Source organism: Drosophila sulfurigaster, chromosome X (genome assembly GCF_023558435.1).
Source record: "Drosophila sulfurigaster albostrigata strain 15112-1811.04 chromosome X, ASM2355843v2, whole genome shotgun sequence".
In the NCBI taxonomy this organism is placed as follows: domain Eukaryota; kingdom Metazoa; phylum Arthropoda; class Insecta; order Diptera; family Drosophilidae; genus Drosophila; species Drosophila sulfurigaster.
The window spans coordinates 24,442,101-24,457,300 of NC_084885.1; the positions used below are offsets into that span (position 1 = coordinate 24,442,101).

The 15,200-nt window shown below is 34.3% G+C and overlaps 1 protein-coding gene across 1 annotated transcript; it reads left to right on the top strand.

Annotated features, from left to right (window-relative positions):
• The first annotated feature begins 11,183 nt into the window (after nucleotides 1-11,183).
• On the top strand, nucleotides 11,184-13,054 carry LOC133848315 (probable cytochrome P450 4s3). The gene is made up of 3 exons (XM_062283814.1): nucleotides 11,184-11,444; nucleotides 11,517-11,973; nucleotides 12,039-13,054. The coding sequence occupies exons 1-3, from the start codon at nucleotides 11,294-11,296 to the stop codon at nucleotides 12,916-12,918; spliced, it is 1,488 nt and encodes a 495-aa protein (XP_062139798.1). The 5' UTR covers nucleotides 11,184-11,293; the 3' UTR covers nucleotides 12,919-13,054.
• Nucleotides 13,055-15,200: the final 2,146 nt, after the last annotated feature.

Sequence of the window (15,200 nt, forward strand, 5' to 3'; positions counted from 1 at the left end):
GGTTGCTTGATTTCTGCGGGCAAAGGTGTTTACGCTTTTTTCAAATACGTAATTGAAAATCTAAAGAAATATTTCAATTGTATGTTACAGAGAGAGAAAAAAATGTAGATTGAAAAGTGGATTTCAAATCTTGATTTAAGATTTTTTTCAAATACGTAATTGAAAATCTAAAGAAATATTTCAATTGCACACAGAACGAAAAAAATATAGATTGATTTTAGATTTTTATCAAATACGCAATTGAAAATGTTAAGAAATATTTCAATTGCACACAAGGAGAATAAAATGTAGATTGAAAATTAGATGGCAAATCTTGGTTTAAGATTTTTGCGATCTGAGTTCAATTTTTGCATCACATAATATTGCTCAAAGATTTTATTTTTGATTTTATAATGCTTATCCTTTTTCTGTATATTTGTACAGTTGAAATAAATAATTGAAAAATCGTAATAGATGTTAAAACAATAAACATTATTTTCTTTAATTTTGAATACAAGCATTTTATTTATGAATATTTCGAACAAATTTTTGCGTGCATTTTGTTAAACGTATTCTAAAGAAAAATCACAAAGTGCTTATTATTCAATTACAGAAAATAATGTTTCAATAATTCTTACATATGTATATTAAATAAAAGATTTTTTCAACCTTATTAAGCCTTGTCTTTACACAAATGTAGAGTATTTAATAACAGACTTTTGCATTGTAAATTCCCTTCCCTTTGCTTTGATTTGCGTATATTTTTTGTTAGCCACAAATTTAATGTGCAATTAAATATATAAAATGGAAAACCCGAAAAACAAATAAACATTTCATTTAACTTTGTCATTACTTTACTGCCTTTGGTAAATAAATTTGATTGGCGCTCTTTTTTGTTGGGCTGATACGGCATAGAATGATTTCTTATTTTTAGTTTGGACTTTGAAGCTTTGCCTAATTTTTCTACTATGGGTAGATGAGAGTGCCGGGGGGGAGAGAGAGAGAGAGAGGGGAACGCAAGAGTGTTAAGTGAATGGTCAGTCAACAAAAGTTGGTCATCACAATCGTTCACTCAGTCAGTCAGTCCCTCAATCGGGCAATCTTTAATGTCAATGGCATGCCAGAGGCAGCCAACGCCCAGTTCATCATACACACACACACACACTCGCACACACACACACACTCACACACCTCTCGTTCTCTGTCTCAGTCATCATCGTAACACACTTGTTATACATGCATGTCTTTAATTCTCTTTGAGAATCATCTATGCAAAACTCTTGTCCTAAGAAATTTCATTTAATAACTTTGCACTACACTTTGCTCAAAGAAGAACTTGTTTCTTTGAGTACTATGCAATTATAGTTTACAGGGTATCATTTTTTTAAGTTTTGTATGCATAAAAAAGTTTACAGGGTATCATTTTTGCCGCGATTTTTATTGTATTTATAACACAAATTCACAGCTTATTAATGTAGTTTATATTTCAAGTTATACTATGCAATTTTCCATATACACAAATATTAACAGGGTATCATTTTATTATAAATGTTGTATTCTGAATTGATTTTTATTCTTATTCTTAACTTAATTCATAGATTAATAAGGTTGCTTTTTTTCTTGTAGTACTAAGCAATTTTCAATATACACAAATATTTACAGAGTATCACTTTTTTCAATTTCAAATTGATTTCTATTGTATTCATGACTTGTTTCACAAATTATTAATGTACATAGCTCACATTTCAAGTATATTTTGTGTTCTTCTTTCCTTTTTATTATTTAGAGGATATCATTATTTTTGTTTCAGAATTCATGCCTTAATTCACAGCACATTAATGTGTTATAGCTCCTATTTCAATCATATATTTTGCACTCATTATTTTGCACCTTTTTAAAGAGTATATTTTAGTCGCTTTTCGTTATTTCGATTTCGGGGATGAGTTTGTCCCGGGTTTGTAAAGAAGAAGTAGAAGTGGAAACCTGTTCAATTAACAGCAACGTTGTCACCTTTTGCTAATGTCAACTTGCCTGGAGTTGGGTTTTATTTAATTGAAGTCAGCTTGAAGAAGAACAAGGAAGAGCAAGCTAAGATAGCTCTGAACGAGCTCAGTGACCAATTCGCTTGGCTCGTTTCAAACCCACAGGCAATAAATCTACAATGTACGCTTGTAGAATCTTCCCCAACAACAAGTGAATGCAAAATAAACATAACAACAACAATGACAATTCGACAACAATTTGAATGCTATAAAAGCGATTTATGAGCGCGTATTTCACGCCTCTTACTCACACACAAAAGCTCACAAAAACGCTGAGACTGAAGCTGAGACCGAACTACGCTGTACTAAACATAACTCGCCTCCACTTAAAATTCCCTCGACAAGTTCAAGGCATTGTCATAAACACAAAAAAGAAGAAAAAAAAAACAAAAACTAAACTGAGATTTATGTTTACAACTCGCAGAAGCCAAAACAAAACTCACGAAGAAAACGCAATAATATGCCAAAAAACTTATCAACGAATTCCAAATATTTTAAGTAGCTTCAGCTACCCTGTAATCTAAGATCGTTGGTTAGTTAAAGACCAAAAACTAAAAGTGTTACATTTAATTTTCTCATTTCCGCTGCACTTTAACTTTAAAATGTTTCACTCAAAGTTGAAGCTTCAAATTTCCCAAACCTTTTCCACAGGGTATTTCGTAGTGTAGCCCACTTTTAATGTTTGTTTTCTTTTGCTTACATCAGCGATGCTTGTTTTGCCATTTGCTTAATTCTATTTCCATTTTTTTTTTTTAATGAAGACTTTCCGGCAAACAAGGAACTAACCTTTGCACCGTACGTTGAGCTTTAAAGGAACCTCGATGCTTGATTCTTGAAATTATTGGCAAACAACTTCTGGAGTACTTAATCAATCATTATGATTAGTATAGTAGTAAATTATTAGCTTTAGGGTTTCTTATTGGATTTATGTATTTTGTTGTGTGTGTTTGAAAGTTGTTCAAACTGCCGAAAGCTTTTAAATACCGCGCAAATTAATTGGAGTTGGATTTTTTATACGATTGATTCGCGTGTTCGCTTCGATAATTTGCATAATTTGAACGATCATTGTGACTGTCTCGACTATTCGAATAGTTCACTTAGGGACACAGACTGCGCCCTTTAGTTGCTGTTGTCTGTTAAATTTATTGCCAAAATAGCAAAAGCAAAAGCAAACGAAAGCAACAGATCGTATCGCGATTGACTTCAAAGAGATCGATCAATTGATGTGCTATTATTTGCAAATTATCACACGCTTCTCTCTGTTTTGTCGCGTCCTTCAAATCCCATGATATACATATATTATTATTATTATCATCATCATCATCGTTGAGATCGAACTGAGTATTTGCCCGGAACTGGGCGCAACTCACTGAGGCGCGTCGAAGTACTCAAAGATGATTCCAAAGGTTTCGAACTCTCGCTGAAGTCTAGACCAAATTTTCCAGACGAAATACCAAACAACTACTGAGTCATCACCAAAAGATGCGGATAAAGTAATCGCAATGGAGCTTGACCACCTCTCCGCCCGCCCTTCTGACAATATTTTCCATTTTAGGTTTATTTTTGACTCTTTTTTTTTGGCTTTTGGCTTTTTGCAAAGTCATCGTTGTACACTCGACTTTACGATCGCTTCGTATTGATTCAGCTTAACTGATATTTGGTCAAGTCTCTGTCAACGGAAGTCCATAGCGTTGTCCAACACACCGAGTCTTTAAATATTTGCTCAACTTATTTGGACGGCTTTGGATTGACGCTGAATACACAATTCAATCACATGCTTAGGCGCTTCAATCTGCTTGAATTAAAAGTGATGTCAAAGTAAAGAGGAAGTGTGAAGAGGGGATGGAAGAGGATTCGATTCGAAGGATAAGATAATAGAAGGGAAATATTCACTCCTTTGTTTACAAATTTTAAAAAAATATACTTCGAAATAGAGATTGAAAAATGAATAAGATATTTCTGTATAAAACAAGATACTTTTGCATATTTTAGTCAAAGAGAAATATCATTTCTAAGCAAATTAAAAATATTCGTTTAATTTACAAATGTTATAATATTTTTCGAATCAGAGATTGAAAAAGCGAATAAGATATTTCTGTATAAATCAAGATACTTTTGCATCTTTTAGTATTATTAAACTAACTGCTAAAATGTAATTTCTCTTAAAAAAGAATATGCACTTAGTTTACAAAAGTTTAGCATATTATACATTTCAAATCGAAAATTAAAGAAATGAATAAGATATTTCTGTATAAAACTAGATATTTTTATCTTTTAGTATTTATGAAATGCTAAATGCTAAAATGATTTTTCTTTTTTAGAAGGAAAATATTCACTATGTTTACAATGTTAAATAATATATTTCGAATCGGAGATTCACAAAATGTTTAAAACAATTCTTGCTTCTGCTAAGCACGCGATACTTTTGTATCTTTTGGTATTTATTACAAAAATAATTGTTATTTCTCTTCAATATGGAAATATTCATATAATTTACAAATTTTACAAATATATTTCGAATCAGAAATTAATAAAATGCATAGGATATTTAAGTACAAATCAATTCTTTCTTCCGCTAAAGATACTTTTATATCTTTAAGTATTTACTACAAAAATAATTGTAATTTCTCTTCAATATGAAAATATTAATAGAATTTACATAACAATTCTTTCTTCCGCTTAAGATACTTTTGTATCTTTTAGTATTTATTACAAAAATAATTGTTATTTCTCTTCAATATAATAGTATTCATTTAATTTACAAATTTTACAAATATATTTCGAATCAGAAATCTATAAAATGCATAGGATATTTATGTGCAAAGCAATTCTTTCTTCCGGCAAAGATACTTTTGTATCTTTTAGTATTTATTACAAAACAAAGTGTCGCCAAAACGTAATTAGTTTCTTGATGGATTGACAATACAATGGCAGGGGAATTAAGACTACATCAGATAAATACAATATTAGCTATCTCTCTATCTGCAGCTTTGTTCAGCTTTGAGTGGAGTTGTAAAGCCAATTAAAGCTGTATACTATAACATATATTATACATTTTTAACATACAATACAGCAGTAAACTGATCGCCAGATTGAACATGCACATATGTGTTTCTCAGTGCTGTCAGATTTGTAATTTATGTTAATTTCGGCATAGGGAAATTCCGAATTCGTTTCAAGCAATTGCCAGACTTAAAGTAGCTTCGCACAGGCTACGTGCATTGAAACAAAAACCAAAAAAACAAAACACAAAACTCCAAAATACGCTCATATACAGGTAGTCAATGGGTCGGTCGAGCGTTGACTGATAAAAGCCAAATAATGAAGATAATCTGTGTGCTATGCAGTTAACATTTGCATATTCAATTTGTCGTGGAAATTGAAAACTGAAAACTAGAGACGGAGAAAACAGGTTTTGCCGAAAAATAACAATTTTATTTTCGACGTTGTAGGCGGTCATAGGTTGGGTCAAAGCTTCTTTGTCAGCGCGTTCAAATCACAAGCGTCATCAGTATTGACAGCGCCCCCTGGCGGCTAGCAGCGAGACAGACGGACAGACAGACAGACAGCCAGCTGCATTGCATTTGTGGAGCGTGCGTTGTTAAGCAGTTTTTGGTATGCCAAGGTCAAGATCGGATGCGATGCGATGCGATGTGTGTTGTGTTGTGTGTTGTGTTTTGATGCATTCGCATTGAAGACTGTTTTATAGACGAAGAGGGGAGCTGGAGGGGAGAAGAAGGGGCTGCCGCTGCTGTCTCGGCGTTTTGATAATATTTCCCAGATCCACAATCTACTTAGCATAAGCATCGAAATGAAATACAAAACAAAACCTAATATGAATGCAAATGCAGCGAACTGTAAATATGATAAATACGATTTTTCAAGAGCATTGCAAAGACCTCACCAAGGCAACAAACTCGAAACTCATTGTAAACTCATTGATCTGAACTCTTACATTAACAATTGCAAAAGCAAATCATTGTGAATATCGCATAGAAGTTGAGTTAGAAATACTTTTGTACTATATGGTATATTTTGTACTTTGTGATATATTGAGAATGTATAATAAGTATATCTATATACTTTCGGTATATTTGTACTATTTTTTAGGTATATTTATTTGTACTCTTACATTAACAATTGCAAAAGCAAAACATTGTGAATATATCGCATTGAAGTTAAGTATGAAATACCTTTTTACAATTTGGTATATTTTGTACGGTATATTTAGAATGTACAACTATATCTACATATATAGCAAATATAACCTTTAGTATATTTTTGTATTTTTGCGGTATGTTAATTTGGTATATTTAAAAATAATACCGCATTTTGAATGTAGTACTATATCAATATACCAAATAAAGCCTTTGGTATGATCTTAGTATTTTTGCGGTATGTCAATTTGTTACAAATTTAAAAAATACCATAGTTTTTCTATATCAATATACCAAATAAAATCGTCGGTGTAATTTTAGTATTTTTTTTGGTATATTTCAATAATACCGCACAGTTTTGCTTTTATTTAAGACAGAACTCTCGACTGTAGCCTATGGTATATTTATAGTATTTTTTCGGTATTTTAATTTGGTATATTCAGAATTATTACGCACTGGTTTGCTTTTATTCTAACTGGATAGCGGGTATCTCTTAGTTGAGCACACTCAATTGTAGCTTTCTTACTAGCACATATTTATTTCTCTAGCTACTCGCAAATCTTGAATAATGTGTAAAAACGCAGTTGCAGTGCAGCTCTCCAGACTCCGCACACAGTTCAGTTGCTTCAATTACTATGCCAACGAAATGCTTAACAAATTTCACAAGCATCACTTAACAAATGCCAAAGTTAGTCAAACTAATTAGTGTTGTTAGTGTTGTGTGTGTGTCTTTTTTTCTTTACCTCTTGTTACTGTTGGCTCAATTGGTCTGCAGCGTGCATAAATAAGTGCAGAAAACGATATCATTAATTCCAAAAGAAACAAAATTAAAATACTGCTATTGTCGCGATGTTGAATTGTTGTCTGTGAACTGGATAAGGCGACAGCGACACGTCCCAACGAACACGTTCAAGTGCGTAATATCAACCCGATGCGATGCAGCATTAAACTTGGTCAATTGGGCAATCTGTTGGCGATCAACAACCATCGTTGTCCATCGTCGTCCATCGTTCCATTGACAATCTTGGCTGACAGCTCGTCGAACACGTGGATTGCCAAACGAAACTGTCCCCAAAAAACGGGGGCGGCGACCTTCAACACTGCGTTGGGGGGAGGAGGGGAATGTCCAACAAGTTGTGCATATGCCAATAACATTTGCGAAAATCTAAATTATAGATGGACTTGGTGTTGTAAATAATACGTAATATTTATGCTGTTGTATTTATAGAGTTGATCTAAGATATTTATTGCGATTGAACCTGTTCTTCAGCCGAAAATCTTATCAGCGCTTGTTACAACATCCAAAGTTGACCCCTCCGACTGGTTTCTCTTCATTGATTTATCTGTACAACATTTCGGTTTCATTGCTGTGATATTCTTCAAGTGAAACTTGCTTTTGGAATAAAGCAAAATGCCTAAAAGTATTCCACGCAAAAGTATTGACCAAACGCAGCCCAGCGAAACTTATGAATGATGTGCTTATCTGTTGATTTGATTTCTATTTTTAGCGCTACTTTGTCGACTATTCAAGAGTAGTATTCATAAAACGTCTTGTATTTGTGTATTTGTGTTTGGTCAACATTATGAAATTCTAAACATGTTCTAAGTAAACAACACAGCAAGATGGATTGATGCGATGGTTAGTTTGCGTAGTGATTAGAGAATTCATACCTTGACTTATTAGCATAACATATAAATTGAAATCGAGCCGGTTTGCAAGAAATAGCATTCAGTTAAATACTTGAGTATTTATAGATTTCACCAAATGAGTGTGAACTTGTTTGGGCAACAAACTTCTAAATTGAGAATTGAAGTTATTGAATGAAAGAAGAGTAAGATTTGTACAACAGAGGTAAACTTCTGAGAAATATCTTGTAATTCAGGACAAAAAGGAAAAATTTAAAATAGCACAAGAATCATAATATATAAAAATAAGACATAAAAGTAGCAAATGCATAATCTGCAAATTATGTGAAACTGGTATGAAAATTGAACGATTTCAGACATTTGTCTGCTGTATAAAGAAAGTGATTAAACAAAATGAACAAGTAAGCTCCAGGTCAGTGTGCTCGACTGTGAGATACCTGTCACCAATTTTCCATAAAACAATATTTTACAAATATACTGGAAATATACCACAAAAATATTTAGTATATGTATATTGTACCATCAAAATATACCACAGAGTGCAAATACAAAAATATACCAAATGCTATATTTGGTATATGAATATTTTATAACATGCATAATATACCATAGAATACAAAATATACCAGATTTTTAGCCCCAGCAATTAAGACTCAATTGCAGTAGGCGTTTTTCGCCACACAAAAGTATTTCTTCAATAACTTCTACAACTTTTATCTGATCCAAACAAATACTCAGGAATTATAAAAACTGTAGCTATTATTGTACGTTTCTAGTTTAAAAATTACGCTTGTTATTAGAGTTTTTTCAATTTTCGGGAGCGGAAGTGGGCGTGGCAAAAATTTTAAACAAACATGCGTGCAAACATAACAAGTGCAGTTGAAAATTATATCTTTGTCTCTTATTGGCTCTCAGATCTAGGTGTAGATACAGTCAGACGGACAGACAGACATGGCTATATCGTCTCGGCTAATCAAGAACAAATGTATATTATAGGCCTTCTGCCTGTAACATACATTTGTTGCAGGCACAAAATTATAATGCACTTCCATTCTATAGCGCCCTTAATAATTAAATTTCGATAAAAGTCAACTGCAAAATGAATCTGTAATGAGCTGTAAAAGTTGAAATCTAAATTCCTGAACTTGAGTGTAGCAAACTAATCAAATTGCACACTTGCTAGCCAGATAAGTACACATTGATACCAGACGCCGGCTTTGCCGAACCTTGCACTGCATTTCAAATATACATATGTCTATAGTAATACTATAAGACACTGAAAAAAAAGAAGTTCTCAAATCAAGATTTTGTCGCGATTCACACAGCATTTGAAGCCGTCTTGGGTTCCCTTCTCTGCGGCAATTCGACTAACTGAATTACAAACAAAAATACTCAAAGCTAGATAAAAACTTTCTGGCAGTTTCGATGGATTGCAGAATTTTGCAACCTAAATCTAGTATTTTTTATCTTATTTTGAGAATTTGGAATTTTTAATACTAATGTTTTAAGTTCTAAAAGGACACACATTTGGTAAAGTGAATGTTCTTGATTTTAGAAACTGGTCTTTTTTGCAGTGTAGTATTATTTCTAATACTGATTCGCAGCAATTTTAGGAAATTTAATGGATTACAGAATTTTGTAACTTAAAAGTATTTTTGATCTTATTTTGTGAATTAGGCAGATGTTCTTAGTTTTAAGAACTTGTTTTTAAAGTTTTTTATTTTAAGAACACAATTTTTAAGGCAAATGTTTTTGATGCCGAAACTAGTCTTTTTTTAGTTTTTTATACAATACTCACTCGCAGCATTTAAAGTCTGATCTTTTTTGCAGTGTAGTAATATATACAATACAATACGAATTCGCAGCATTGAAAATTAAGTGTCGTTCGTTTGTCGAAAAGAAAAACAAGCTAATAAAGTGCAGATAAGATAGAAGTGAAACTAATGGACAGACTAGTCTGCAGTATAATGCATTTTATATTATATGTTATGATTCAATTTTGGATCGCAGTCTAAAATTGCACGAATGTATGTATCATATGTAATATAGTGTAGTCTAACCTCCGCTCGGCGCGCGACAAATTGACAGTGTTCGCTATATTATTTATGTGGGTCAGGTCCGACATTGTAACTCGTTTTGTTTTTCACATTTTCGCAATACGCAATAAGCGAGGCGGCGACAGCTCACTCGCAAGAGAGAGAGAGAGAGAGAGATGGATGGAGGGAGAACAACACCCCGCAATCGTCGTGTGTGTCTATGATACTTAAGCGAGTGGATCGCTCTCTTCTCTCTGGACAGGTTGCTGTTATTGTAGTAGTTAGTTATAGTTGTAGTTGTAGTTAGTTGTTGTTGTAATTGTAGTTGCATGTGCTCTACATCATTTCTTGTTGGACATAGACGAATTATCGACTCAGTTGCCACTGTTTTACCGCTTTACACTCTCCTCACAACTGTTTTTTTATAGCTAACTTTGAAATGAATTTTACCTGAATCAGGCATTTTAATTTAATTACTCGAAGTGGGCGCGTCACAAGCGATTAGCAATCAAAAATGTTGCAAACCTTTGCTTAAAGTACAGCATTTTTGATACTCTTTAAGAACTGGCGTGAAATTGAATTGAAATTTGATATAGAACAATTCTGTGACGATCCATAACACTAGAAATATTTACTACAAATTGTATGCAGAAAGAATTTCTTGTAAATGTTTATATAAAAAAATTATAAGAACCAAAAATGCATCAAGATTTTGCAATTATCATTGTATATAAACAAATATGTGGAATATTAAAAAAACTACTTTAATTTTATTAAGAAAATTGAAAGCAGAAATTCTATATTTACATTGACAATTGATTCATATGGGAATTCTATATTTTCATTTATTATATTTATTTTTTTTTTATTACTCAAATTTAAGCCAGAAATTCTATATTTACATTCTTAAGGGAATAATGCATTTTCTTCTTTTTTATTACGAGTATTTGAGGTAGACATTCTATATTTACATTGACAATCGATTCTTATTGGAATTCTACATTTTCTTTTATTTATTTATTTATTTTTTGAGGTTGTAAAATCAAAACTAAATGCTTACTTTATGCTCAATAAATTGATGTACTTTTCTCGCTGTTCACTCCATTAAAAAACCACCTTATCTCTTAAGATTAAAGAGCATTTATGGCGGCTTTTAAGAGCTGAGTTAGTTTGTGGAAGTAGGCGCAGAACTTTTTTGCAGGGCATTCGCAAGTGCTGCAAACATTTGAGTCGGCAGCCACAGAAAGTGCTTAATCATCGTTGGAAGACTTGACAATGTTTTCATTTTTCATTTTTTTTCTTCTGTGTTTTGCAACATTTAGCAATCGTTTAGTCGAGCTTCACAACGAGAACCGAACGGTTGTTTGATTCGCATTGTTACAAGCGCCAAACACACACACAATTTTTTTTATAGACTTGCAATTGATCGACGATGAATACGTTGGCATTGATTGTGTTCGCCTTGTGGGCGCTTTTCATGCGCTACTTGCCGCACATTTTGCGCTTCTTGCAGCTGCAACGCTTTAGCAAAACCTTGCCGGGTCCCAGCATTGGCGAGCTAATAGCGAATGTCAAAAAGGGGGGTAAGTAAGGAGAAGAGGAGAAGAAGAACACAATGATCAAGTATTCAACATACAACTCTGCCTTCGATGTAGAGATCCTCAATTGGCTAAAAGAGTTGCGGGAGCGACATGGTCCGGTATTTCGCATTTGGTTCGGCAAGGATCTGATGGTGTTCTTCACCACGCCCGAGGACATTAAACAGCTGCTGGGCAACAATTCGCTGCTGCAAAAGTCACGCAACTACGAGCTACTCCAGCCCTGGCTGGGCAAAGGTCTCCTCACCAGCGGCGGAGAATCGTGGCATCGTCGTCGCAAACTCTTGACATCTGCGTTTCATTTTCGCATACTCAGCGAATTCAAGGAACCCATGGAGGAGAATTGTCGGATCCTTGTGAGTCGATTGAAGCAGCATGCCACAGATGGCAAACCCTTTGATATATATCCATACATCACTCTCTTTGCCCTCGATGCCATCTGTGAGACGGCGATGGGCATCAAGAAGCACGCCCAAATGCAAAGCGATTCGGAATATGTGCGTGCGGTGCAAACGTAAGTGTGGCAACTTCGGGATTTGTACTTGCAACACTCTTCAATTTCTTTAATTTCTTCCTTAGCATATGCCACATCTTGCATCGCCAGAGTTTCTCGTTCTGGCAACGTTTCAATGTGCTTTTCCGCCTCTCGGAAGCGGGTCGCACACGCAACGCCGCCTTGAAAGTGCTGCACGAGGAAACCTATCGAGTGATCAACATGCGACGCAAGCAGTTGCAGGAGCAGCAACTTAAGGAGAATGAACAAAAGTCTGCCTCGGAGGCAGACAACGATGTCGGGAGCAAGCGACGCTTGGCCTTCCTTGATATGCTGCTGCTGTCACAGCTTGAAGGAGGCGGCTCGGAGTTGAGCGATGTCGATATACGCGAAGAGGTCGACACATTCATGTTTGAGGGACACGACACCACGAGTTCGGCCATCGCATTCGCCATCAGTTTGCTGTCGAAACACGCGGCTGTCCAACAAAGGGTTTACGAAGAGGCCGTCGAGCTGGAGGGCAGGGAAAAGGAATCGATGCCGTATCTCGAGGCGGTGATCAAGGAGACGTTGCGTCTGTATCCCTCGGTGCCGTTCTTTTCGCGCAAAGTCCATGAGGACTTGAGTGTCGGCAAGCTCACGATACCCAAAGGGGCTTCGGTCAGTTGTCTGATCTATATGCTGCATCGCGATCCTGTCAGTTTTCCCGATCCCGAACGCTTCGATCCCGATCGCTTCTATCTCAACGAACAGCAACTGCATCCGTTTGCCTTTGCCGCCTTTAGCGCCGGACCACGAAATTGTATTGGGCAAAAGTTTGCCATGCTCGAGCTGAAATGTTCGCTCTCGATGCTGTTGCGTCATTATCAATTCCTGCCCGTTGCCGATCATCAGCCGAATCCTTTGGCCGAGCTCGTCATGAAGAGCGGCAATGGCATCAAAGTCTGCATCAAGGCGCGCAGTTAAGCTAAGTACAAAAATCACACGACTTGAATCTTTTCCAGTATCGGACAAAAATCGTATATCTAGCTAACAAATGTACTTTAATTCCATATTTTTTTGTTGTTTATGTTAAGTAAGCGAAATAAATAATTAACAATTACGTTAAAGCTGTTGCTTCATTTTCATTCAATTTGAAAAACCTTCTTCAAACATTAAGCAAACCAGTTTTTATTGGACATTGAGCTGCAGTTGCTTAACTTCAATTAATCAGTAAGAGCTGAAATTCTTATCAAGTCAAACACCTGATTTTAGATGCACTTTGTGTTCTATTTTATGATCTCGCTTCATTTAGATTTCCCTAATTGATTGCAGCTGAATTCAATAAAACTAATATATAGAATAGAGTAACATCTGTTTCGCTACGCTCTGTAATGAACTTGAAGATTAGATTGCGGCCACAAAAAAGACCCCCACTCACACTCACACTATTTATTAGATTAGAGTTGGCGCAGCTTTATGTTGAACTTTGCTTTGCCTTCGCCTAGAAAATATTGCAAGCTTTATCACTGAACAAAATGTGGAATTTGATGCCAATGATCTGGCATTAATACACTAGAATTGTGTTGTTTTTATAACCGCTACCCATATGGTAGCATTCGGAATATTTTAGTATTTTTTCGGTATATTAATTGGTATATTTTCAATATCTTTCGCTATATTAATTTGGTATATGTATGTAATAATACCACACGGTTTTGCATTTATTGAGAATTTGTGATAGAAGGAAAGTCGTCGGTATATTATTAGTATTTTTTGGTATATTTTTAGAATAATACCGCACTGTCTTGCTTTTATTGAAAATTTGTGATAGAAGGATAGTCGACGGTATATTTTTAGTATTTTTGGTATATTAATTTGGTATATTTTTATAATAATACCGCCTCTTTTTTCTTCTTTTGAACATGCATAGCGGATATCACACAGTCAAGTGTGCTCTTACGCATGATCTTCACTATTTTATGAACTTTCAAAGATACCGAAATTTTCGCATTTTCATCAAATTAGTAGGCTCAAGATAAACTATGTTATTTTGCGCATCACGCCATCATAAAGTAGAGCACCATTCATTTAACCTTGAAGTACCCTAAAAAAAACTATCTCAGATTTGTGTTTGTTTTTGGTTTATTACGAAAATTGTCAAAAATTTTTTTAATGAGCCCTACTCGATTGTTAAATGGAAACTTATGCGTAATCTATATGAGGGGCCACTTAAGTAATGTATATGGGGCCCCCCCACATGCGTTGATATATGGCTAATGATACTGATTATGAGATGTGACGCACTTTATGGAGAGGGTGTGTGTTTTTATACCCGTTACACATAGATTAGAAGGGTATTATAACTTTGTGCTTGCAGAAGGAGGCATCTCTGACCTTATAAAGTCTTTTTCAGTATTTTTGCGGTATATTAATTTGGTATATTTTAAGAATAATACCGAATTTTAAATGTATTACTATATTTATGTACCAAATAAAGCCTTTGGTATAATTTCAGTATTTTTTCGGTACATTGTTTTAGTATATTATACGAAAAATGTAGTACAATGACAATATACCAAATTCAGCATTCAGTATATTGCCAGTATTTTTCGTTGTATTAATTTGGTATATTTTTAATAATACTACATTTTTAATGGAGAACTTTATCAATATACCAAATTTAACATTTAGTATTTTTCAGTATATTAATTATGTATATTTAAAGAATAATACCACACTGTATTGCTCTTACTCAAAATGGGTAACGGGTATCTCACAGTCGAGCACACTCGACTGACTTCTGACTTGTTTTTTTTTTCTTATGACTTGAAAAAGTTTCGACTTTCAAAATTGGAACAAATGCTGAGAATAGAAATCGCGTTATCGATCGAATGTGACCATGAAGCGAAAAGCGAAACAAGAAAACAAACAATAACATATAATAATCATATTCATATATATATATATATATATTTTGTTTATTTCACGCACTTTTGAACTATGGAAAATACAATTTATATTTATTATAATTATGCATTGGATCGTATAATGTATGTTGTATATATAATATAGTGTTGTCGTATTGTATTGTAGATAGCGTAATATTGTTCTCTTGAGTTTAACATCTAAAGCCAACAACTGTATCTGGTTTTAACAACAAAAATATATATCGTACATATATAGTATGTATGCTATAGCATGATTAGAGTTCGCGATTAAAAATACTTAGGCTGATCATACATACATATTGCTCTCCCAACTCCGAT

Bases quoted from the DNA above. Each gene is read 5' to 3' on its own strand.
- LOC133848315 (XM_062283814.1), top strand. From the start codon at position 11,294: ATGAATACGTTGGCATTGATTGTGTTCGCCTTGTGGGCGCTTTTCATG. The intron at 11,445-11,516 runs GTAAGTAAGGAG...CCTTCGATGTAG, and splicing joins AGCGAATGTCAAAAAGGGGG to AGATCCTCAATTGGCTAAAA. The intron at 11,974-12,038 runs GTAAGTGTGGCA...TTTCTTCCTTAG, and splicing joins TATGTGCGTGCGGTGCAAAC to CATATGCCACATCTTGCATC.